The sequence below is a fragment of the Amblyraja radiata genome, chromosome 32, assembly GCF_010909765.2.
Source record: "Amblyraja radiata isolate CabotCenter1 chromosome 32, sAmbRad1.1.pri, whole genome shotgun sequence".
NCBI classification, from domain to species: domain Eukaryota; kingdom Metazoa; phylum Chordata; class Chondrichthyes; order Rajiformes; family Rajidae; genus Amblyraja; species Amblyraja radiata.
In genome coordinates, this window is record NC_045987.1 from 9,996,770 (window position 1) to 10,019,943 (window position 23,174).

Consider the following 23,174-nt stretch of genomic DNA (forward strand, 5'->3'; position numbering starts at 1 on the left):
CCAGCATTTTGCTGGAATCCACCTGTCCAAGCCTAGCTCAGTCAGAATTGGCACAGGATTTGAAATTATTTACAATAATCTTAATCATTTGAAAATTATTTGAAAAACATTAAGAATAACAAAGGCAAAGATTCACCCCCAGCTTTGCCACTTGTCAAGAGCTGTCAACGAGTTCCAGGCATAGGCCCAGCTGGCTGAGGCCTATCTATTGCTGAGGCCTTGCTAAACTTAGCCAGACCATCTGGCAGGGGGGTCAATTTGGTCAATCTTCTGCATCATGCCCAAAAAAGTGTTGGTTGGCAGGGACAGTGGGCAAAAAGTCTGTGCAGGAGACTAAGTCCAGTTTTATTTGGCTGATTAGATGCTGTTCCATGAAACTGAACCGAAAAATGACTCCCCTTAGTTTCATTTATTTACTTATCAAATTATTAAATCTGTATGTAATGTCTGTAAGCAAGTGAAATCTTGGCTGAAGTATGATGGGTTCTTTGTTGGAATAATGTACGTGTTCAGAGAGAGGAGAGATGACTGAGAGAGGAGAATTTAAAATAATAAAGAAGGGAAAAGAATGAGAATTTACTTTTTAAGAAAGTCTTGAAAATTGATTTTAAAACTACTTTTAAACAAAAGTTGATAAAGAGTAAACTAAAGGAATGCAAATTATATAATCTTCATTAGAAAATTAGTATAGAATATGATGTATAATTGCAAAAACAATTGAACTTGGACTTTCTATGATGTACTGTTCCTTTGAAACCTTAGTTGACTTGCAGATCCTATAATCAGCTCCCATGAGAAGATTTAAAAAAAAGGAAAATTAGAAAAAGTCAGAGCATTACAGAAAATTCAGTAAAGATCAAATAACAGATGAGTCTGAAGAAGGATTCCAATTCAAAACATTATCTGTCTATTCCCTCCACAGATGCTGTCTGACCCAATGAGTTGCTATAGCACTTGTGTTTTGTGGAAAAGTTAGTGAAACAACCAAAAAAATATATAGATGCAGAGCAAATAGCAAGTAAAGGAAGGGGGAACAGATGAGGAGAAAGATTATGAATTCCATAAACATATGTTCTATTTGATGATCTATCCCGATCTCATCATGTTTGTTGATAATGCCAGACATAATTATAGGGAAAATAAGAACCAAATCTAATATTTATCAGCAATTACACTTTTAACAACCCGTGTATTTTGAAACCATTACACTGCCACTGTCCTATCCAATGTTTGGCTTTTGGAGTACAACAATATGATAACTGTATTTCGTACAGATAATAATTCCAATTATTCAAGTACTGCTCAAAACATGAAACATTAAACAATGCTGGAAATAATTACTTCCAACAATTTATATGTTTCATGGTTAATGGGCATATGGAGTTCTTATGTTGCAATGGTGAATTTCTTAGAAAGTATCTCATGCCCCATGTACATGAAGCCAGTATTGACACCATATACTTGGTTGGTACAATTAGTAAACCATACCATGCTACATTGTGCATCTTAATCAGAACTGTTATTCTGATAAAAACATATTCTTGTAAGAGTCACATAATTATATTAATTTTTTGGTACTAAAATTTAGTGGTAAATTCTAATGCATTTTATTCTTGAAAGATATATGGTACAAAAAATGTCTAGAAATTTTATGAAAGAAAATTCACTGAATCTTTAGGCAGTTATTCAGCATATTTGCCACCCAAAAATGCAAGTGTTTAATGAAGGAGAGGTTGGAAGTGACAGCATTCCTATATACCTGCTGATTTTATCGGAGACGTTATTGTGGAACTGACTGGCTCTGTTGTCTTATTACTTCTGTTGTTTATAGTGTGTCAGGGGCAGGGTTGTCTGGTGTGGCTACTGGGCCCTTGATTAGATTTGAGCCCTTGGCTAGATAGCAATAGTAGAGTGAAGATATCATGTCCTAAAGTTGGTTTGTGGTGGAATAACCTCATGGCTCACTGTATGTTGTGAATGAAAGTTTTGAGCTGCCAGATATGTTCTTCTTCCACCCCATTTATCATTATGTTAGATCCACACAATTACAATGAAGGATGTCCTTATTTCTATGATGGAAGCTGGTGTCCCTATGATTTGTGCAGACCAATACTATTAACAACAGAGGCATTTCCAAAATAAAAATTGATGAGGGAAAAATCAAATAAATGTATCACTTTGGTGGCCTTTAGCACCAACTGGCACAATTTAAACCAGCAGACATGCCTTTCAGGGCAGTGGCACCAATGGTGCTAAGTCACTCTTGCTGATGAACATTAATGATCATCCACTCATAGTACTCTGCCACTCTCAGTTCTTCTTCCAAAGAGCATTCAACATGTGGAACATTGATTCATCAGCTGAGTAGGTGATTATTTCCTTGCCATTTGAAGCCAGGTGGTCTGGAGTCAATATTTACAGGTCCAGGATCATTCTGTCCTGACTGTGTACCACTGTATTGCCACTTCTGGCGACTCCTCGAGATTTATGAGGAGAACTTTGCAGGGTTTACTATGCTGCATGCTCCTTTCCCATGTGCCTCGATTGATGTCAGGTGGTTAGTCCATTTTGCTTATTATGTTTTGACATAGGTCTGGTCACATGTATAATTTGGTAAGTATGGGTGATTTTCTTCTCAGAATGACAGGAGTAAAATAGATAGACTTAACAACAAGCCTGTAGATTCATGGTTACTATTATTGATACCAATGTTTTGCTCAGTAACGAGACTACTGTTGTTCATAATTAAGATTTAGACTCAAAAACATGATATCTAAATTTGCAGATGATATTATGTTTTGGGAGGAGGATGGCAAATTCCTATGAGGACTGCAATATCCATTTCACAAACATCCCTCAGCTAAAAACAAAAATATGTTCCCTCCAAATAGGACACAAAATTTGCAAATTACAGTTTTGAACTGTATTTAGGAATATCCTCTCATTCTATTTTTACACATACTACCACTATTGCCAGATTGTTGACTTTATATGCATCAGCATAAACATCAGAACTAGCTTAACTTTGCACATAATCAGAATTAACAAAACGGTTCTAAAAAATTTTGTTCTTTATCCAACTAAAAAATTCCTTGGATTAAACAGGGGATTGCCTAATTGGCCCCGAAACATTTAGATGTATTCCATAGAGCCGAGCTTCTGTTCAAAATAAAAATTTTCAAGCACAGATAGAGTTCTTGATACCATATAACCATATAACCATATAACAATTACAGCACGGAAACAGGCCATCTCGACCCTTCTAGTCCGTGCCGAACACATAATCTCCCCTAGTCCCATATACCTGCGCTCAGACCATAACCCTCCATTCCTTTCCCATCCATATAACTATCCAATTTATTTTTAAATGATAAAAACGAACCTGCTTCCACCACCTTCACTGGAAGCTCATTCCACACAGCTACCACTCTCTGAGTAAAGAAGTTCCCCCTCATGTAACCCCTAAACTTCAGTCCCTTAATTCTCAAGTCATGTCCCCTTGTTTGAATCTTCCCTACTCTCAGTGGGAAAAGCTTTTCCACGTCAACTCTGTCTATCCCTCTCATCATTTTAAAAACCTCTATCAAGTCCCCCCTTAACCTTCTGCGCTCCAAAGAATAAAGCCCTAACTTGTTCAACCTTTCTCTGTAACTTAGTTGCTGAAACCCAGGCAACATTCTAGTAAATCTCCTCTGTACTCTCTCTATTTTGTTGACATCCTTCCTATAATTAGGCGACCAAAATTGTACACCATACTCCAGAATTGGCCTCACCAATGCCTTGTACAATTTTAACATTACATCCCAACTTCTATACTCAATGCTCTGATTTATAAAGGCCAGCACACCAAAAGCTTTCTTTACCACCCTATCTACATGAGATTCCACTTTCAGGGAACTGTGCACAGTTATTCCCAGATCCCTCTGTTCACCTACATTCTTCAATTCCCTACCATTTACCATGTACGTCCTATTTTGATTTGTCCTGCCAAGATGTAGCACCTCACACTTATCAGCATTAAACTCCATCTGCCATCTTTCAGCCCACTCTTCCAACTGGCATAAATCTTTCTGTAGACTTTGAAACACTACTTCATTACCCGCAACCCCACCTATCTTAGTATCATCTGCATACTTACTAATGCAATTTACCACGCCATCGTCCAGATCATTGATGTACATGACAAACAACAGTGGACCCAACACAGATCCCTGTGGCACCCCACTCGTCACTGGCCTCCAACCTGACAAACAACCATCCACCATTACTCTCTGGCATCTCCCATTCAGCCACTGTTGAATCCATCTTGCTATTCCACCATTAATACCCAACCATTGAACCTTCTTAACCAACCTTCCATGAGGAACCTTGTCAAAGGCCTTACTGAAGTCCATATACACAACATCCACTGCTTTACCCTCATCAATTTCCTGAGTAACATCTTCAAAAAATTCAAGAAGATTAGTTAAACATGACCTTCCAGGCACAAATCCATGTTGACTGTTCCTAATCAGACCTAGTTTATCCAGATGTTTATATATATTATCTCTAAGTATTCTTTCCATTAATTTGCCCACCACTGACGTCAAACTAACAGGTCTATAATTGCTAGGTTTACTCTTAGACCCCTTTTTAAACAATGGAACAACATGCGCAGTACGCCAATCCTCCGGCACTATTCCCGTTTCTAATGACATTTGAAATATTTCTGCCATAGCCCCTGCTATTTCTACACTAACTTCCCTCAATGTCCTAGGGAATATCCTGTCCGGACCTGGAGACTTATCCACTTTTATATTTCTCAAAAGTGTCAGTACTTCCTCTTCTTTGATCCTCATAGTTTCCATAGCTACTCTACTTGTTCCCCTTACCTCACATAATTCAATATCCTTCTCCTTGGTGAATACCGAAGAAAAGAAACTGTTCAATATCTCCCCCATCTCTTTTGGCTCTGCAGATAGTTGGCCACTCGGACTCTCTAATGGACCAATTTTATCCCTCGTTATCCTTTTGCTATTAATATAGCGGTAGAAACCCTTCGGATTTACTTTTACCTTACTTGCCAAAGCAACCTCATATCTTCTTTTAGCTTTTCTAATTTCTTTCTTAAGATTCTTTTTACATTCTTTATACTCCTCAAGCACCTCATTTACTCCATGCTGCCTATAACTATTGTAGATCTCCCTCTTTTTCCGAACCAAGTGTCCAATTTCCCTTGAAAACCATGGCTCTTTACAATTTTTACGATTTCCTTTCAACCGAACAGGGACATAAAGATTCTGTACTCTTAAAATTTCACCTTTAAATGTACTCCATTTCTCTTCCACATCTTTCCCATAAAACAAACTGTCCCAATTTACTCCTTTTAAATCCTTTCGCATCTCCTCAAAGTTAGCCTTTCTCCAATCAAAAATCTCAACCCTAGGTCCAGTTTTGTCCCTCTCCATAATTATATTGAAACTAATGGTATTGTGATCACTGGACATGAACTGTTCCCCAACGCATACCTCTGCCACCTGACCCATCTCATTTCCTAACAGGAGGTCCAGTACCGCCCCTTCTCTAGTAGGTACTTCTATATATTGTTGCAAAAAACTATCCTGCACACATTTTACAAACTCCAACCCATCCAGCCCATTTACAGAATGTGTTTCCCAGTCTATGTGTGGAAAATTGAAATCTCCCACAATCACTACCTTGTGCTTACTACTAATATCTGCAATCTCCTTACATATTTGCTCTTCCAATTCTCGCTCCCCATTTGGCGGTCTATAATACACCCCTATAAGTGTTGCTACCCCTTTCCCATTTCTCAGTTCCACCCAAATAGCCTCCCTAGACGAGCCCTCTAATCTATCCTGCCAAAGCACTGCTGAAATATCTTCCCTGATAAGCAATGCAACACCTCCACCTCTTGCCCCTCCAATTCTATCACACCTGAAGCAATGAAATCCTGGAATATTTAGTTTCCAATCACAGCCCTCCTGCAACCATGTTTCACTGATCGCCACAACATCATACTTCCAGGTGTCAATCCAGGCTCTAAGTTTATCCACTTTTCTTACAATGCTCCTAGCATTAAAATATACACATTTAAGAAACAAATTCTCTTTGATATAAATTAAGCTAATGATGACTAGGACAATGCAAGTGACAGTTCACATTGCACAAGGGCTGCAACCAAATTATTTGATGAGGCTCTGGAACATAAAACCAAAGAGCGATGCAAATTAAAAAAAACTGGGACTCAAAAACCAGCTAAAAAAAGTTGCTTGGTCATATTTAACTTGAATACTAGTGAGGACTTAACTCCAGCTATTACTTTGTCAGTTTATCAAGTATGGCATTAAGTGTAGGAAAGAACTGCAGATGCTGGTTTAAATCGAAGGTAGACACAAAATGTTGGAATAATTCAGCGGATCTGACAGCATCTTTGGAGAGAAGGAATGGGCAATGTTTCGGGTCGAGACCCTTCTTCAGACTGATGTCAGGGGAGGGGGCCGGACAAAGATATAATGTAGTCGGAGACAGTAAGACTAGTGGGAGAACTGGGAAGGGGGAGGGGATAGAGAGGGAAAGCCAGGGCTATCTGAAGTTAGAGAAGTAAATGTTCATACCAGTGGGATGTAAACTACCCAAGCGAAATAGGAGATGCTGTTCCTCCGATTTGCGCTGGACTTCACTCTGACAATGGAGGAGGCCCAGGACAGAAATGGGAGGGGGAGTCGAAGTGCTGAGCCACCGGGAGATCAGGTAGGTCAAGATGGACTGAGAGGAGGTGTTCAGCGAAACGATCGCCGAGCCTGCGCTTGGTCTCACCGATGTAGAGAAGTTGGCTCCTGGAACAGCGGATACAGTAGATGAGGTTGGAGGAGTTGCAAGTGAACCTTTGCCTCACCTGTAAAGACTGTTTGGCTCCTCGGATGGAGTCGAGGGGAGAGGTAATGGGACAAGTTTTGCATCTCTTGTGGTTGCAGGGGAAAGTACCTGGGGAAGGAGTAGTTTGGGTGGGAAGGGGCGAGTTGACCAGGGAGATTTGGAGGGAACGGTCTCTGCAGAAAGGGGTAGAGATGGGAAGATGTGGCCAGTAGTGGGATCCCATTGGAGGTGGCGAAAATGTTGGAGGAGTATGGCACTAACATCTTCTACACATATGGATATACTTGATATGCTTAGAATTGGCAAAATCCTAATCCTGAATCATTCACACAACTAGACATAAAATCAGTAACTATCAAATGCTCAATTAGGAAGAACAAATAGATAAGGTGAATTTAAAGCTCAAAACAAAAGCGTTAGTTGCATATAACAGACATAAATCATTAAATTTATCTCAAGAATTCTGTTTTTAAAAAAAGAACACTTTCATAATATATTCACAGCAATTTAAGAATTTCCAGTGGAGAGCTGGTTCTTACCTAGTTTCTGCACATTATTGTGTAACTAGGATCCAGATGCATAGCTTCTGGGGTATTTATAATCTACCTCATTGAAATTTAGATCTTAAATCTATTCCACTTATTGCAATCATGTATTCTACTATTATTATTTTTAATTGAATTTTTAAAAACATGTAAATATGTTTAAGCTATTTACAAATGTCTCTGATTTTCAGACATTTAGAAAAAGATTCCGTCTCTCAATCCTTTGCATGAGACACAGTGATAACCTGCAGACCATGGCAGCAAAGCCTCTAGGTCTGGTTGGATATGTGGGGAAGTGAAAAGATAGTGCAGCTCTAAGGATCACACAGCGGTGGGGTGGGGGTGGGGGGGGGGGGGGGGTTGACTAGATGGAGCTGTATCTGCTTCACTGTTGCAGCAATCTAATATATGTAAAGTACAAATATTTACATACTTATATAATGAAACATTGGAAACTGGGTAAAGCAAAGCAGAACCTCAATCAGTGAATTTAAAATATATATTTTTTTTTTGCATCAGCTTTTTCATATATATTTGCATCGCATTTTAAAGTGGAAAGAAAATTCTCATGCTGGCTTTTCAATTTAGTGGGTCTGTGAATACAATCACTTTTTATTGATCTTTTTGTGTAAAAACTGTTTCTAAATGGGAGGACAAGGATTCTTGTATCGTTGCTAATAGAAACAATGGCTCAGTAGAGAACAAGAGGCGCACAGTATTGGAAACAGCTGTTGTTAGTCCATATCCAACATAAACATCAAACAGACCAAGATGGAACAAAACCTGACCTAATTTTTATTTAGAATACGGAAATGTCAGGCTTTCATTATTCTATTATTATTCTACAAATGCTCCTGGTCCAACATTGCCTAAATTTCTCATTCTAGTATTTAAATCCCTCTATGGCCTGGCTCTGCTTCAATCCCTGCAACCCCAACAGTCTTGGAAGACAATAGTCTTCCAAGAAATCGGCACTCATCATTTCTGACCTCTTGTGCACCCTCTTTTTTCGCTTCACTATCAGCGCTAATGCCTTCAGTTGACTAAATATTTGAACTTCCTTTCTAAAACTCTTAACCTCACAATCCCTCTCTCCTTCTTTAAAACACTCTACAAAGCCAATCATTTGACCGAGCTCTTGACCATTGGTCCCTCTCTTGAGTATCACTATGTGGCTCAGAATCAGATTTTATCTGATAAAGCTACTACACAATACATTGTGATATTTTATTACATTAAAGGTGTTAAATAATCTGTCATTTTCATTATGTAAAGTACTGTGTGAATCCAAATTCACATACACAGTTTGTGTGTCACAAAGTTGTGTTGTGACAACACCAGCGACACCTTTTCATGACACTGATATGATGTGGAAGTGACATAGAATGATTTTAAAAAACTACAAATCAAAGAAAAGCCTTTTGGCCCATCATATTTGTACTTGTCAAAAAAGAGTTACCAACCTAATCCTCAAGTCATGCCTTCAAATACATCAAAGTGGTTTTTAAATGGGATGAGTTTTTTTGCCTCTATCACCCTTTTGGGAGTTTCAAACCTCTCACTCCAAGTGATCTTTTTATCCGTCATCTCTGGCAAATCCTTCCATAAATCTTTGTCTCTGGTTTTGACCCATGTGCTGAGGGAAGTGGATTTCACAAAAGTCCCTGATCATTTTATTTACCTCAGTCAAATCTTCTCGCTGTCACTTCAAAACAAATATCCCCAGCCAATTCAATCTTTTCTCACAGTTAAAATTTTCCATGGGTGGAAATCTTGGGGGGGGGGGGGTGATGGGATAGGGGACACAAGCCCCTCATGTTGTGAGAGGTGGGGGACAATCCCCCCCATGTTTTGTAATCCGGATTTTGAAATTTGGTGAAAAATAAACTATTAAAATCCCCGCTTTCCGTGAGACATTGGGAGTGTCACTAATAAGCACTTGTTAAATGTCTCTATTAACACCGTATTAACACGATGTGTCACCAATTGTGTTTTGACCTTCCAAAGCTGTCTGATGTGGGTACAATTACCATTTGAACTAATTGGATATATTGGTGGATGGGAAAGGTTTAAATGGGTATCGGATCTAAACAGTTCAGGTCATTAGGGAATCCTGTTGAGTGGGTTTCCTGGCTGGCTTGCAGATAAGTCCCTCATTCAGATCACTCACGTTATTTCGTATTTTTTATCCCATCTCTCTCTCCCCCCCCCCCCCCCCCTTCCAAGGTTGGTTCTTCTGTCTGCCTTTATTTGCTTCAGTTTTATTTGTTTGTGTTATTTATCACATTGTAGCTTTTGAAAGATTCAAGCGGGTATCAGACGCTTTCTAAGGGCTGAATCGGCCCGTTGGCGGGGCCTTTAATCGCCCGGCGTGGCTTAAAATCAAACTGCTGCATTGAGGTGATCGAGGCTCCGATGTTGAAGCCCCCCCCGGCCGATTTTAAGCCGTGCCGGGCGATGAAAGGCCCCGCGAATGGGACGATTCAAGCCCCACGATTCGGGGCAGACGAAGCTGCTGTGGCTGGAGTTCGGAATCGGTCACCAACCAAGTCAGCTCCCGATGTTCACGTCCACAGGGCCCACGGCTGAAGCCTCCGAAGCCTCGCGTGCGTGTGCGCATGCGCGCGTGCGTGTGCGCATGCGCGAGTGAGTGTGCGCGCATGCGCGAGCGGCTGCCAAGAAATTGTGTCCCCCCCCATGTTTTGATAGCGATTTCTGCACCTGACATTTTCCAATCATGGCAACTAAAGAGATTAATTTCCTCACAACTCTCTCCAATGAAAACAACACGCTCCTATAACGTGGTGACCAAAACTCTAGGCACTACTTAAACTGAGATTTAATCAGCGATATAAATAATTACATGAATCAGGAGTAGGAGTGGGCCACTTGGCCCTGGAATCTGCTACAATATTTAACAGGATCATGATTCATCTGATTACAACCACAATTTTATTTTTCAGCCCATCAATCAATAACTTGATCACAAACTCACAATGTATTGGGAGAAAAATATTCACTTTAACTCTGCCTTAAATGGGTCGCCCACCCCCTCCCCGCAATTTTTTAACATTAATCCAAGATCCTAGATTAGCCCGCAAAGGGAAACATCCTCGCCACATCCACCTCGTCAAATGGCCCCAGGATTATATTTACTTCCGACTGATTTGTTCTCACTTTTTCCAACCTCAGGATTAAACCACTCATGTCCAACTTTTCCTCAGAAGATAAATCATCCAGTTCAGTATCAGTCTAGTAAACCTTCTATGAACTGCCTCTAACATGTTTGCATCCTTCCTTAAGAGTGTAAGATAGTAAACCACACTGAGTTATTACACTTATCATGACATTTTAGGCACCACCCTGAACCCTTCAAGTCCAAATTTCTTTATAGTCTTCTTTTATAGTATTCATGACTTATTTTCTAACCCATCTTTGTGACATCAACCTACTTAGCAATCAAATCTTTGAAGCTCTCATCTACTGTAAGTAATTTATAAAAGCTATGTATATTTGCATAATTTGTGGCCTCAGTCCCAGTGACGCATCATTCAATACATTTTGCTAAACAGGAAAATATATTTTTATTCTTATTCTCCATTTCATTTTAACCAGTCAATTTTCTATAATGCCACACATTATCTCTGACACCATAAGTTTGTATTTTCCACAATAACCTTTGGATGAGGCACTTGATCATATTCTTTCTGGATCTTAATCTGGGTAGATCTTAATTCACCCACTGGTTCCCTTTTATCCTTTGTTCAAATTCAAGGAATTCAAAGTTATACATGAAAAGAACTTCAATAAATTGGTCAAATATGAAATTCCTTACAGACTTCACCTGATTGCCTTGATGTTTTCAAATTCTATAGCTTCACTGCTTTTTTTTGTATTCTGTCGCATTTTTAACTGGATTATCTAAGGATCTGAACATATACATTCCAAGACCCCCTTGATCTTCCACACCATTCACTTTCCCTACTTTCCTAGTATCACATATAACCATATAACCATATAACAATTACAGCACGGAAACAGGCCATCTCAGCCCTTCTAGTCCGTACCGAACGCGTATTCTCCCCTAGTCCCATCTACCTGCACTCAGACCATAACCCTCCATTCCTTTCCTGTCCATATAACTATCCAATTTATTTTTAAATGATAAAATCAAACCTGCCTCCACCACCTTCACTGGAAGCTCATTCCACACAGTCACCACTCACTGAGTAAAGAAGTTCCCCCTCATGTTACCCCTAAACTTCTGTCCCTTAATTCTCAAGTCATGTCCTCTTGTTTGAATCTTCCCTATTCTCAGTGGGAAAAGCTTATCCACGTCAACTCTGTCTATCCCTCTCTGATTAACCTTTTGCAAACACTGTTGCATCCCAAGTTCCTTGATATTTAATTTGTGCAGGTATGTAAAATTATTATTGGTCCTGATATTGACGTTCTTCAACCCTGCCCTTCATGTCGCTCAACTGCCTGTCCCTACATTAGTTTAACCGTAAATATTTTATATCTATTAACTGGTACAAAATATTTTTTGAGCATCAATTTGCTTTTAGTTATTCCCATCAAAATGTTGTGGCTTTCAATCTGGAGCTTATGTGTACTTTTCCTCCTCCCCAACTTTATAATCGAGGACAATAACTCGCCATTTGATTTCCATATTGAGAACATGTGTACTGGCAGCTTCCAGTTCATACACAAGCGTTTATTTTAAAGCATTTAAAAAAAAATAATTTGCCTTGGAAAAAACCACATGCATGCACACAGTTTATGACTTAATTGTGAACTTGAATATTTTCCATGATTTGTCCTGATTGAATGAAGGTTCAATGTGATTACAATTACTGGTTATTATACAACATTATGGCAATATTACATAGTGTGGATTTCATTTATTGATATGTGTGCTGGTCCTAGAAAAATGCAATCTACAAATGCAGAAGCAATAAAAATAGAGATCAAGGAAAAGGATGATGACTTTAAGCAGTGTGCAGTCAGCATAAATGTAAGTTTTATTTGCAATCATTATTAATATAACTTTATTCTTACCTCAAGGCCAGGGGGTCCTGGTATTCCAACTGGACCGTTATCACCAATTATTCCCTGAAAACAAATGCAAGTAACAAATCAAAGAAGTGTATCAATATGTAATATTCCAGCTGAAAGCTGACCGTTGATTTGTGAAGGGCTATGACAATTTCCTTGCTTTTGTTGCTTTCTATTTTTAAGTATGACAATGGGTTATTGAAGCATTAACTGTTTCTCTTTCCACAGATGCTGCTTGGCCTATTGTGTGTTTACAGTATTTTCAGTTTTTATATAATGTAATTTTAAGATATTTTACAGCAAAAGTAGTTGTTATTAATTTTAACCTCACAGCAGCTCAATTGATTTACCTTTTGTTCAGTTGGAAAAGGCGGCAAACAGTATAGTTTATAAAGATGGCTGAATCGGTGACTCCAACTGCAGGATTTACAGGTAAACTATGCACACTCAGAAATCCCAAAGTTACTGTCAATTCCAAGGTGTGATGGCAGCAAATGGTAATAGCTGCATCGTCAAAGCAACTGGAAAATGTGGGCCATTTACATTTGCCCACTGGCATCAACAATAGTGGGTTTGCACTGAGTACAATAGACTTTTAAATGTATAGAGATTATAGTGCAGCTCTGAATTTTGTGAAGGATCGGTTTTAATTATGGGATGACGATATGTTACAATTGATCTTTACATTCATGAGACAAATACCTGACACATAGTCAGGACAATTTCTGGCTGCGTGCTCATTATGAACAGTTCCAGTGTAAAGATGAATGTATTTTAATTAACAAGGTATATACATACAACTTGAATATAACTCTGCTTGGAGTGTCTTGAAGAATTAATACATTCACTCTTGGATCTTTAGTCCACCTGTAAGAGGTGGTTTTATAGATTGTGGAAGCACTGACGGTGATATTTCAAGAACCACTAGAGACAGGAGAGGTCCCAGATGAAAGGAAAATTGCCAATATTACCACGCTGCACAAGAAGGAAGCAAATCAGAATAGTGGGAACTATAGGGCGGTTAGTCTGACTTCGGTGGATGGTAAGATTTTAGAGTCCATTATAAAGGATGAGGTTACGGAGTACTTAGAAGTTCACGATAAAATAGGCCGACGTCAGCAGGGCTTTGTGAAGGGGAGGTCTTGCTTGACTAATTTGCTGGAATTCTTTGAAGAAGTAAATGGCAGGACAGACAGAGTCAGTAGATGTTGTTTACTCAGATTTTCAGAAAGTCTTTGATAAGGTACCACACGTGAGGCTACGCAGGAAGATGAATATCAAAGAGTAGATATTAGCATGGATAGCAGGTTGGCTGGATGGCAGAAGACAGAGTGGCAATAAAGGTGGATTTTTCTGGTTGGTTGCCTTTGACTAGCTGAGTTCCGCAGGTGCTGGGCCCCTACTCTTCACGTTGTATATTAATGATTTGGACGAGGGGATTGAAGGCTTTGTGGACAAGTTTGTGGAAGGTGCGAAAATAAGTGGAAGGGCAGGTAGTGTGGCGAAAGCAGGGACTCTGCTGAAGGACTTGGACAGGTTGGGAGAGTGGGCAGAGAAGTGGCAGATGGAATATAGTGTAGCAAAATGTGGTCATGCATTTTGGTAGTAGGAATAAAGGCGTAGACTATTTTCTAAATGGGGAGAGAATCCAGAAATCGCGGGTGCAAAGGGACTTGGGAGTGCTGGTGCAGGATTCCCCCAAAAAATAATCTGCAAGTCGAATCAGTAATAAAGAAAACAAACTCAATGCTAGCATTTATTTCAAGACGGCTTGTATACAAAAACAGGGATGTAATGCTGAGGCTCTATAAGGCGTAGGTATGGCCGCATTTGGATTATTGTGAGCAATTTTGGGCACCATATCTGAGGAAGGATGTGCTGCCTCTGGAGAGGGTACAGAAAAGGTTTACAAGAATGATCCCAGGAATGAGTAGGTTAACCTATGGTGAGCGTTTATCGGCACTGGGCCTGTACTCGCTGGAGTTTAGAAGAATGAGTGGGGACCTAATTGAAACGTACAGAACAGTGAAAGGCTTGGATAGAGTGGATGTGGAGGTTCCACGAGTGTGAGAGTCTAGGACTAGAGATCATAGCTTCAGAATTAAAGATGTTCTTTTAGGAAGGAGATGAGGAGAGATTTCTTCAGTCAAAGGGTGGTGAATCTGTGGAATTCTTTGCCACAGAAGGCTGCGGAGGTCATGTCAGTGGATATTTTTAAAGCAGAGATAGATTCTTGATAAGTGCAGGTGTCAGAGGTTATGGGGAGAAGGCAGGAGAATGGGGCTAGGATGTATAGATCAGCCTTGATTGAATGGCGGAGTAGACTTGTTGGGCCGAATGGCCTAATTCTACTCCTATCACGACCTTATGACCTTATGACCCCCTCTACTGTACAGAAAAACACCTGGATGGGTTGGGACTAGCAGCACAGTGGGTCAGGGCTGAGATGTCTGCAACAAGGCTACACAATGACTGGAGATAGACACAAAAGCTGGAGTAACTCAACGGGACAAGCAGCATCTCTGGAGAGAAGGAATGGGTGATGTTTCGGGTCAGTTCGTTACTGGACTCACAGCACCTGCACCATATGTAGATGGACCACCAGATCCTATAATCCCTCTCATCAAATCTATTTGGATTATATACACTGATGTCCCTCACTCTCTCTGGCTAGACGGACTCAAAGTAAGTGAAATCATTTCATTTCCAAGATTTCTCCTGGCCACTATGTTTTAAGAAGGGACCCATAGAAACAACCTGCTGGTCTCTGTGGTGAACAGGATCTCAATTGGGATCAGTTTACTTAAGGTTTGTAATCCAGAGGGTTCCGCAACGCTCTGTGTATGATCTCAGAAGAAATGTATCTCGATCAAGACATTTGAATTTTGCTCATTGTGAGCAAACATTCTCTTGCTGTCCATTATTTGTCGTGTTTCTCTGAAAAGTACTGCCATGGAGCTTGAGGATGAATAAAAAGCTGTTTTCTATTTATGTATACAAGTTGGCCTGCAGATCAAAATTGTTGCTGCCAATGAATTTTGGGTGTTATACCACCATTGTGTCATTTGGGCGGGCCAGATGCCAGGAGAGCAATACTATGGTACAAAAGTTCTTTGAAGCACAAAGTCCAACCAATATTAATGGGTGTCATTAACTCTGAGATATTTATGGAAAACCACTAAATGTTGCAGTACTGTTATTTTCTGTCTGTGCAATGCATAAAACATGAGTGTTGTGATGATGAATTTTGGAGCTCCTGACTATTTTGATTTGAATCTTCAAATCAGCACAAATAGAAATGTATTGTAGTTTCGTCAAACATTCATATATAAGATTGTAGGATATGCAATTTTTTTAATATAAATTTCTGAACCGGAAATATATATGTTACATCAAATGAATGATAGATTTTTGAATATCTGCAGTAAACATCACCAATAAGGAATATATATATCTAAATTGCCAAACTGAGAAAGGATCAAATACTCACAGATATTCCAATTTTCCCCCTCATTCCAGGCAAACCCTGTAATCCTGGATTACCCTGTAGTGAAAAAAAAAAAACAGATTGACTGATTCAGGGAAATGTAATTATCATTAATCACCCTGCTCCATAATCATTAACTGCACAAAACTAGTTACCAATATACAGTAGTATCTATATTTGCGACCTGAAAATACGATTCAAATAATTTTGCCTGGAAATTAAGCACATCACCAGAGGGTACATTTATAAATATATTTATAGTCCTCAAACCTGACCAAAATTTAGAAGAAATCTTTTACTTGTTATTGAATGGAGTCAAGAGTCAAATCGAGAGTCAAGAGGGAGTGGATTAATATTATCGTTAGTTGTTTCTGAGTGAAATTGATATGAAACTGGAGCAATAACATCAGATACATGTCTGGAAATGTAGCATTATTAATAAACCTGTTTGATTCACAGAGTGATGCAGGGCTAATGGGGTTCGCCATATTAACCATAATTTATTAACAATGGAGAAATCCTATCTGAATCTATGTTTTGTCAACACGGAGGTAACTTAATATTCTGCAAATAATGTTTCAACACCATCGGACTATGGACAGTGCAAGCCAGTCCTCTGACTGTATATTTAAATCATATTGTTTGAGTCGCTCTGGGATAAACCTGTCCATATTCTTTGAGAATGCTGTGCAAGCTATTTGAAAAGAACATAAAGTACCAAACCAACATCTTGAATTACATGGTGTTGGCAACAATAATAAAATGTCTTTCAATTAACAAAGACTAGATATATTCCCTTTACTAGTTGGATTTTGGTCCAACTAATCACCTTTTAAAGTAAATTTATACTATTCTGATTTGGCAGATTGGACAATATGGTGAAAAGGACAAACAACTGCTCCTTCTGCAATCAGTATATTTAAAAATTTCTGGCAAAATTTCTAACAATTCACTGCATGGATTACATGCCATCCCTCTGAAGTAGTGCTATGGATTTTAAATATATTATAAATCAATTTATAAATTAATTTAAGGCTAGCGGCTAATTTTAATCTTTAGCTCTCCTGCAGAACTTCTTATAATAAGGATGCTTATTGGAATTAAAGGCATGTATCTGACCTAATCGTTCAGTCACCCACTATATAAAATTCCTGAAGCAGTAGGATTAAAATAATTTCAGTACTTTTTATTTTCTTTGCTGAGGTTCCAATGTTTCAAATTGACTCATAAATGCTTTTCATATATTCCCATTGTAACTATATGTAGTAAAATAATGACAGCACACTTACAAAAACAATTAATCTTGAAATAATAACTTGCCTTCTGGTATTAGCTTTGCCCAATGCTTGCCTTAATATTTCCTGTGCCATCACATAGCTAAGAAAACAATCCCTCATGAAATGACAATGATAAGGCAGACTTCCGTTACCCACAGGACCAAGCGCTGGACTGAGTGTTAAAATCCTTTTTTGGTCTCTATACATGTTATTCCTGATACATGTTATTCTCAAATGTTAGTAACTTTCAGGTTATTTTCAGGATATATAAAATATTGACATTGGGCATGAAGTTACTGCAACAAAATAATTAATGGAACATTTTTTGCTGAGAAAAATGAAGTTGGCAACTCCAAATGAAAAATGCAAAGTCAATCAATTTATCAAGATCAAAACTTACTTAAAAGAGCATGACTTATGGAGAAATAATCGTGACAGGTCATTTATGATTTGGATAACACTCAGAGGTTCTAAACAGAAAAATGAGTTCATGTGACATTCATTCCTAAAAGCTGCTCCTTTACTGATAAACGATGATGGTTTCCTTATCTGACTGTGAATTCTTAATATTTTCACATAGTCTGAAACTATATGTGGTATATGTATGTAGGTATGGCTTATTATTGCTCCTCTATTGACACTGATTTTCCACCTAACACCACTATCACGCCAAGCCCTTCAACATTCAAAGAAGGGTGACACCTCTAGTTTTCCATCACAACTAAGGTTGGGACGTAAAATGGCATAGCTAGTGATCACTACCATCACCAGCACCAAGTTGGCACCCTCTTACATCCATATTAAGAATAAAAATATTAATGACATTGTGCAACAGCATAAAACCAAGGGTTGGTACCAATTAAAATATAAACCAGGCTCCTGCTTTGCTGAACGCATTCTACAGTACTGCATGAAAATAAAATCTATCTTATCAACTTCAAAACTTAGCTGTAAGACTTCTGTACTTGTAGTTCCTGGTGCAATGGGGTATGTGTACAACTAAAGCCCAGTATGCAGTCTGTTGTGTTATATTCATACTTCACATTTAAAATGTCTAATTCCTGTCATTCTAAGCTTGTGAAGATCTTGTCTAATTGCCATCCTGACTCTTTATAGCTTTTGAGGGATGAGCAGCATCTGCCACATCATGTCAGAAAAATCGCAGTGTTTATCTCTTCAAAACTAGCACCATCAACACTTTGATTCAAACACTTTAAAAAAAAATCTATTTTGTACATCGATTCAGATTTGAAAGATTTAAATCTAATGGAATTCAGAAAAATAAGAACTCTCATTTTGATACATCTATCAAGGTTGTAACTAATTTTCAAAGGAATTAAATTCAGAAATTATGTTTGCTAAATGGCATTATATATATATGAAATAAACTTAGTCACAATCTTTTTTTGAATGTGGCATAAATTATTCTGGCATTAAAAAAAAGCACTACAGTTTACTTGCACAGAAGAGCACTATACCTCAAAGATGGAAATAAGAAAATACTTGATAAGAAAGAGGTTTCATTAATATTGGTATAAAACCCTCTACTGAAATTAATGCTTGTTTAAGTACCAGATTTAAACTAGAGATTAAATAGCTTGAATTAATCACGTTAAAACTCTTTGACGATTGATAAACTTACCTTATCACCAGGGAAACCCGGTTCTCCTGGTATTCCTGGAATGCCCTCGTCACCCTAAACTCACAGTACAAGACAACAAAGTGTTAGCATATTGCTACTTTGCCGAAATACTGAAGCACACCATAGATCTGCAGCATTGCCTCACGAATCTTAATATCGTGAAAGGCTAGCCATTAGTGACATTCTAAACATAATTAACAAGCAAACACATATTATTTCATTATTACAGATTTAGTTTAGTGCACTTCTTCAAAATTCGATCATTCTAGATCCAGTTCACAACTCTAAATGGAATATTATAGTGCAGCATTCTATAATGAACTGGTAATTGCAAATCGACAATAAAATATCAGTTACAATATTGTTTTATAACAAACAGTGTACAATAACGCGTAAGAGGTTTGAAGAAGGTTCGGACCCAAAATGTCACCTGTCTATTCCTTCCACAGATGCTGCCTGAGCCCCACCAGCACTTTGTGTTTTGCTCAAGATTCAAGCATCTGAAGTGTTTTGTGTCTTCACAATAATAAGTGTCAGTTGAATGCCTCATCCATGCAGACATTTGAAGCAAATTATGGTAGACACTTGAAATTAGAAAGTGTTGAAAATGCATAGCAAGTCAGGCAGCCTCTTTCAAGGAAACAGGTTTGCTTGTAGCTCCATGCTAGAGTTGCTAAAAATAACCATGAATTCACTGAATGAAAAATCTGGTAGGTTGAAGATGAGCACAGAAGAAGCCCTAATGTTGTTCTGAGATGGAAGAGTGCAATTGTGTGAAAAGTGGAATGGATCTGGTTGACTACAATGGTGGCAAACCCTTGATTGGTGACAAAGGAAAGCACTGAAAAAGTGCTGGCGTGAAACAAATGCAGTAGATTATGAAAATGCATTGGAGTACAGGAATCACAGAGGCATGAAGCTAAACACGATGGATTTGGGCATCAGTGGCATTCCTAGATTTGGAGACAGAGGTCTTGGAAGGGAAGATGTGAAGCCAAATGAAGAAAGATTTGAAATTGGCAACAATGTTTCTCAGTTCAAGAAGACAGCAGGAAAAGGCACTACAGGTTTATAGATTAATTGGCTTGGTAAATGTAAAAATTGTCCCTAGTGTGTGTAGGATAGCGTTAGTGGGTGGGGATCGCTGGTCGGCGCGGACACGGTGGGCCAAAGGAACTGTTTCCATTCTGTATCTCTAAACTAAACTAAACTAAAATAATGGCACCCATGCAAGAGAGGGTATTGAAAGGGTCCATGTGGAGTTTCCATTACAATACCTTTTTATCTAGAATAAATTTGTGGAGTCAGTTAATGGTCCCCATTCACTGGTCTAATGAAGCTCAATGTAAGTTTATTTTTCAACTAACACATGAGATCCTTCAATGTTCAACAATTTGAACTTCATAGTTAAACAATTTCAGATAACAATTCTGTCACTCCCACTTTTACCTCCCCCTTTCTTTTTTGTTCTCATGCCACCCCTTTTATTTTGTACCATCATTTCACAAATATTTCTGCTGACAAAATGAATAAACCAGTCACAGCTTTTTTCATATTTGATCAACTAACAACAAACACTGTTATTGTTTACCAAGTATAGCTTTCTCTCACCTTCATTAATGTAAAACCTCCAATCTAATGAAATGGTCAGTCAATAACTATCACTAGGTACTAATGAATTCCTACATTATGATTGTAGCTCAGGGCAGAGTAGGGAGTGAATATAAAATGTAATATTACTTGTGGTGTGGAGAGTTTAGAGTAGATTCACCAGATGTTGTCTGGATATGAATGTTACAGTTATAAGGAGGAACTATATAGGTTGTTTTTCTCTGGTGAAAAGGAGGCTGAGGTATGCCCTTAGAGAGGTATATAGAGTTATGACGTATAGACAGTATATGTAGTAATAAAGAGGCACAAGGAACTGCAGGTGCTGGAATCTTGGTAAGAATAAATAATTTAAAAAAATTTCCCTATGGAGATGTCTGAGATATGAGAACATAGGTTTAAGGTGAGAGGTAAGATGTATACAGGAGATCTGAGGGGGAATGCTATTCAAACAGATGTTTGGAGCCTGGATCATCTGAAAATCTGGTAGAGGCAGATACTCTCACAGCATTTAAGATACATCAAGACAAGTACTTGTATTGCAAAAACATACAGTGCCCTCCATAATGTTTGGGACAAAGACCCATCATTTATTTATTTGCCTCTGTACTCCACAATTTGAGATTTGTAATAGAAAAAATCACATGTGGTTAAAGTGTACATCAGATTTTATTAAAGGCCATTTTGGTTTTGGTTTCACCACGTAGAAATTACAGCTGTGTTTATACATAGTCCCCCCATTTCAGGGCACCATAATGTTTGGGACACGTGGCTTCACAGGTGTAATTGCTCAGTTGTGTTTAATTGCCTCCTTCATGCAGGTATAAGAGAGCTCTCAGCACCTCGTCTTTCTTCCAATCTTTCCATCACATTTGGAAACTTTCATTGGTGTTTATCAACATGAGGACCAAAGTTTTGCCAGTGAAAATCAAAGAAGCCATTATGAGACTGAAAATCAAAGAAGCCATTATGAGACTGAGAAACAAGAATAAAACTGTTAGAGACATCAGCCAAACCATAGGCTTACCAAAATCAACTTTTGGAACATCATTAAGAAGAAAGAGAGCACTGGTGAGCTTACTAATCACAAAGGGATTGATGGGGCTAAGGAAGACCTCCACAGCTGATGACAGAAGAATTCTCTCTATAATAAAGAAAAATCCCCAAACGCCTGTCCGATAGATCAGGAACACTCTTGAGGAGTCAGGTGTGGATTTGTCAATGACCATTGTCTGCAGAAGACTTCATGAACAGAAATACAGAGGCAACACAGCAAGGTGCAAACCACTGGTTAGCTGCAAAAATAGGATGGCCAGGTTACAGTTTGCCAAGAAGTACTTGAAAAAGCTACCACAGTTCTGGAAAAAAGGTCTTGTGGATAGATGAGACAAAGATTAACTTATATCAGAGTGATGGCATGAGCAAAGTATGGAGGAGAGAAGGAACTGCCCAAGATCCAAAGCATACCACCTCACCTGTGAAACACAGTGGCGGGAGTGTTATGGCCTGGGCATGCATGGCTGCTGAAGGTACTGGCTCACTTATCTTCATTGATGATACAACTGTTGATGGTAGTAGCATAATGAATTCTGAAGTGTATAGATACATCCTATCTGCTCAAGTTCAAACAAATGCCTCAAAACTCATTGGCTGGTGTTTCATTCTACAGCAAGTCAATGATCCCAAACATACTGCTAAAGCAATAAAGGAGTTTTTCAAATCTAAAATTGGTCAATTTTTGAGTGGCCAAGTCAATCGCCCGATCTGAACCCAATTAAGCATGCCTTTTATATTTGAGCATGCCTTTTATATGCTGAAGAGAAAACTGAAGGGGATGAGCCCCCAAAACAAGCATAACCTAAAGATGGCTGCAATACATGCCTGGCCGAGCATCACCAGAGAAGACACCCAGTAACTGGTGATGTCCATGAACCACAGATTTCAAGCAGTCATTGCATGCAAAGGATATGCATGACTAAACATGACATTGCTGTGTCCCAAACATTATGGTCCCCTGAAATGGGGGGACTATGTATAAACACTGCTATAATTCCTACATGGTGAAACCAAAATGCATAAAAATGGCCATTATTAAAGTCTGACATTGTACACTTTAACCATATATGATTTTTTTTTTCTATTACAAATATCAAATTGTGGCGTACAATAAATAAATGATGGGTCTTTATCCCAAACATTACGGAGGGGACTGTAGAAGGCAACATACCTACTGTGGACAAACATACAGCAGCATGTACATGGTGTGCAAAGTGGCCTATTTCTGTATTCAACAACACTGTGTCTTTATTCATGATTATCCTACATATTTAGGCTGGATGCTGCCAAAACTAACTGGGTTTCATCAAAAGATATGACCATAAACTGTGTGGCTTCTATAACTTTCAGAATCAAAAAGATCTTTCTGTTCATCCTTTCATGAATACTTCAAAAGGAACTGGTTCTCTGACATAACAAGAAGTCTTTTAACCCACACCTCAGTTTTTTTGGCATATTTGCGTTGAAACAAAATGGTGCATTTTACATTGAGTACACACTTTTAAAGTTTTCAATGATTACTTGCCAGTTCTCACAAACATAGAGGTATCGCAGAGGTAGGTTGAATATAGCAAATTTAAAATAAACCTTTGCCCAGAAATGCTGGTGCATTCTTAAATGGA

The 23,174-nt window shown here is 38.6% G+C and overlaps 1 protein-coding gene across 2 annotated transcripts in view; it reads right to left on the bottom strand.

Annotated features, from left to right (window-relative positions):
- col27a1 (collagen type XXVII alpha 1 chain) overlaps positions 1–23,174 on the bottom strand; it is a 323,681-nt gene that overhangs the window by 150,181 nt on the left and 150,326 nt on the right. For both annotated transcript variants that reach the window (XM_033048904.1, XM_033048906.1), the window contains exons 17-19: positions 18,889–18,942; positions 15,973–16,026; positions 12,486–12,539 (exon numbers count right to left, since the gene is read on the bottom strand). In XM_033048904.1, the coding sequence (XP_032904795.1) occupies positions 12,486–12,539; positions 15,973–16,026; positions 18,889–18,942 (162 nt within the window). The remainder of the gene's footprint in view (positions 1–12,485; positions 12,540–15,972; positions 16,027–18,888; positions 18,943–23,174) is intronic.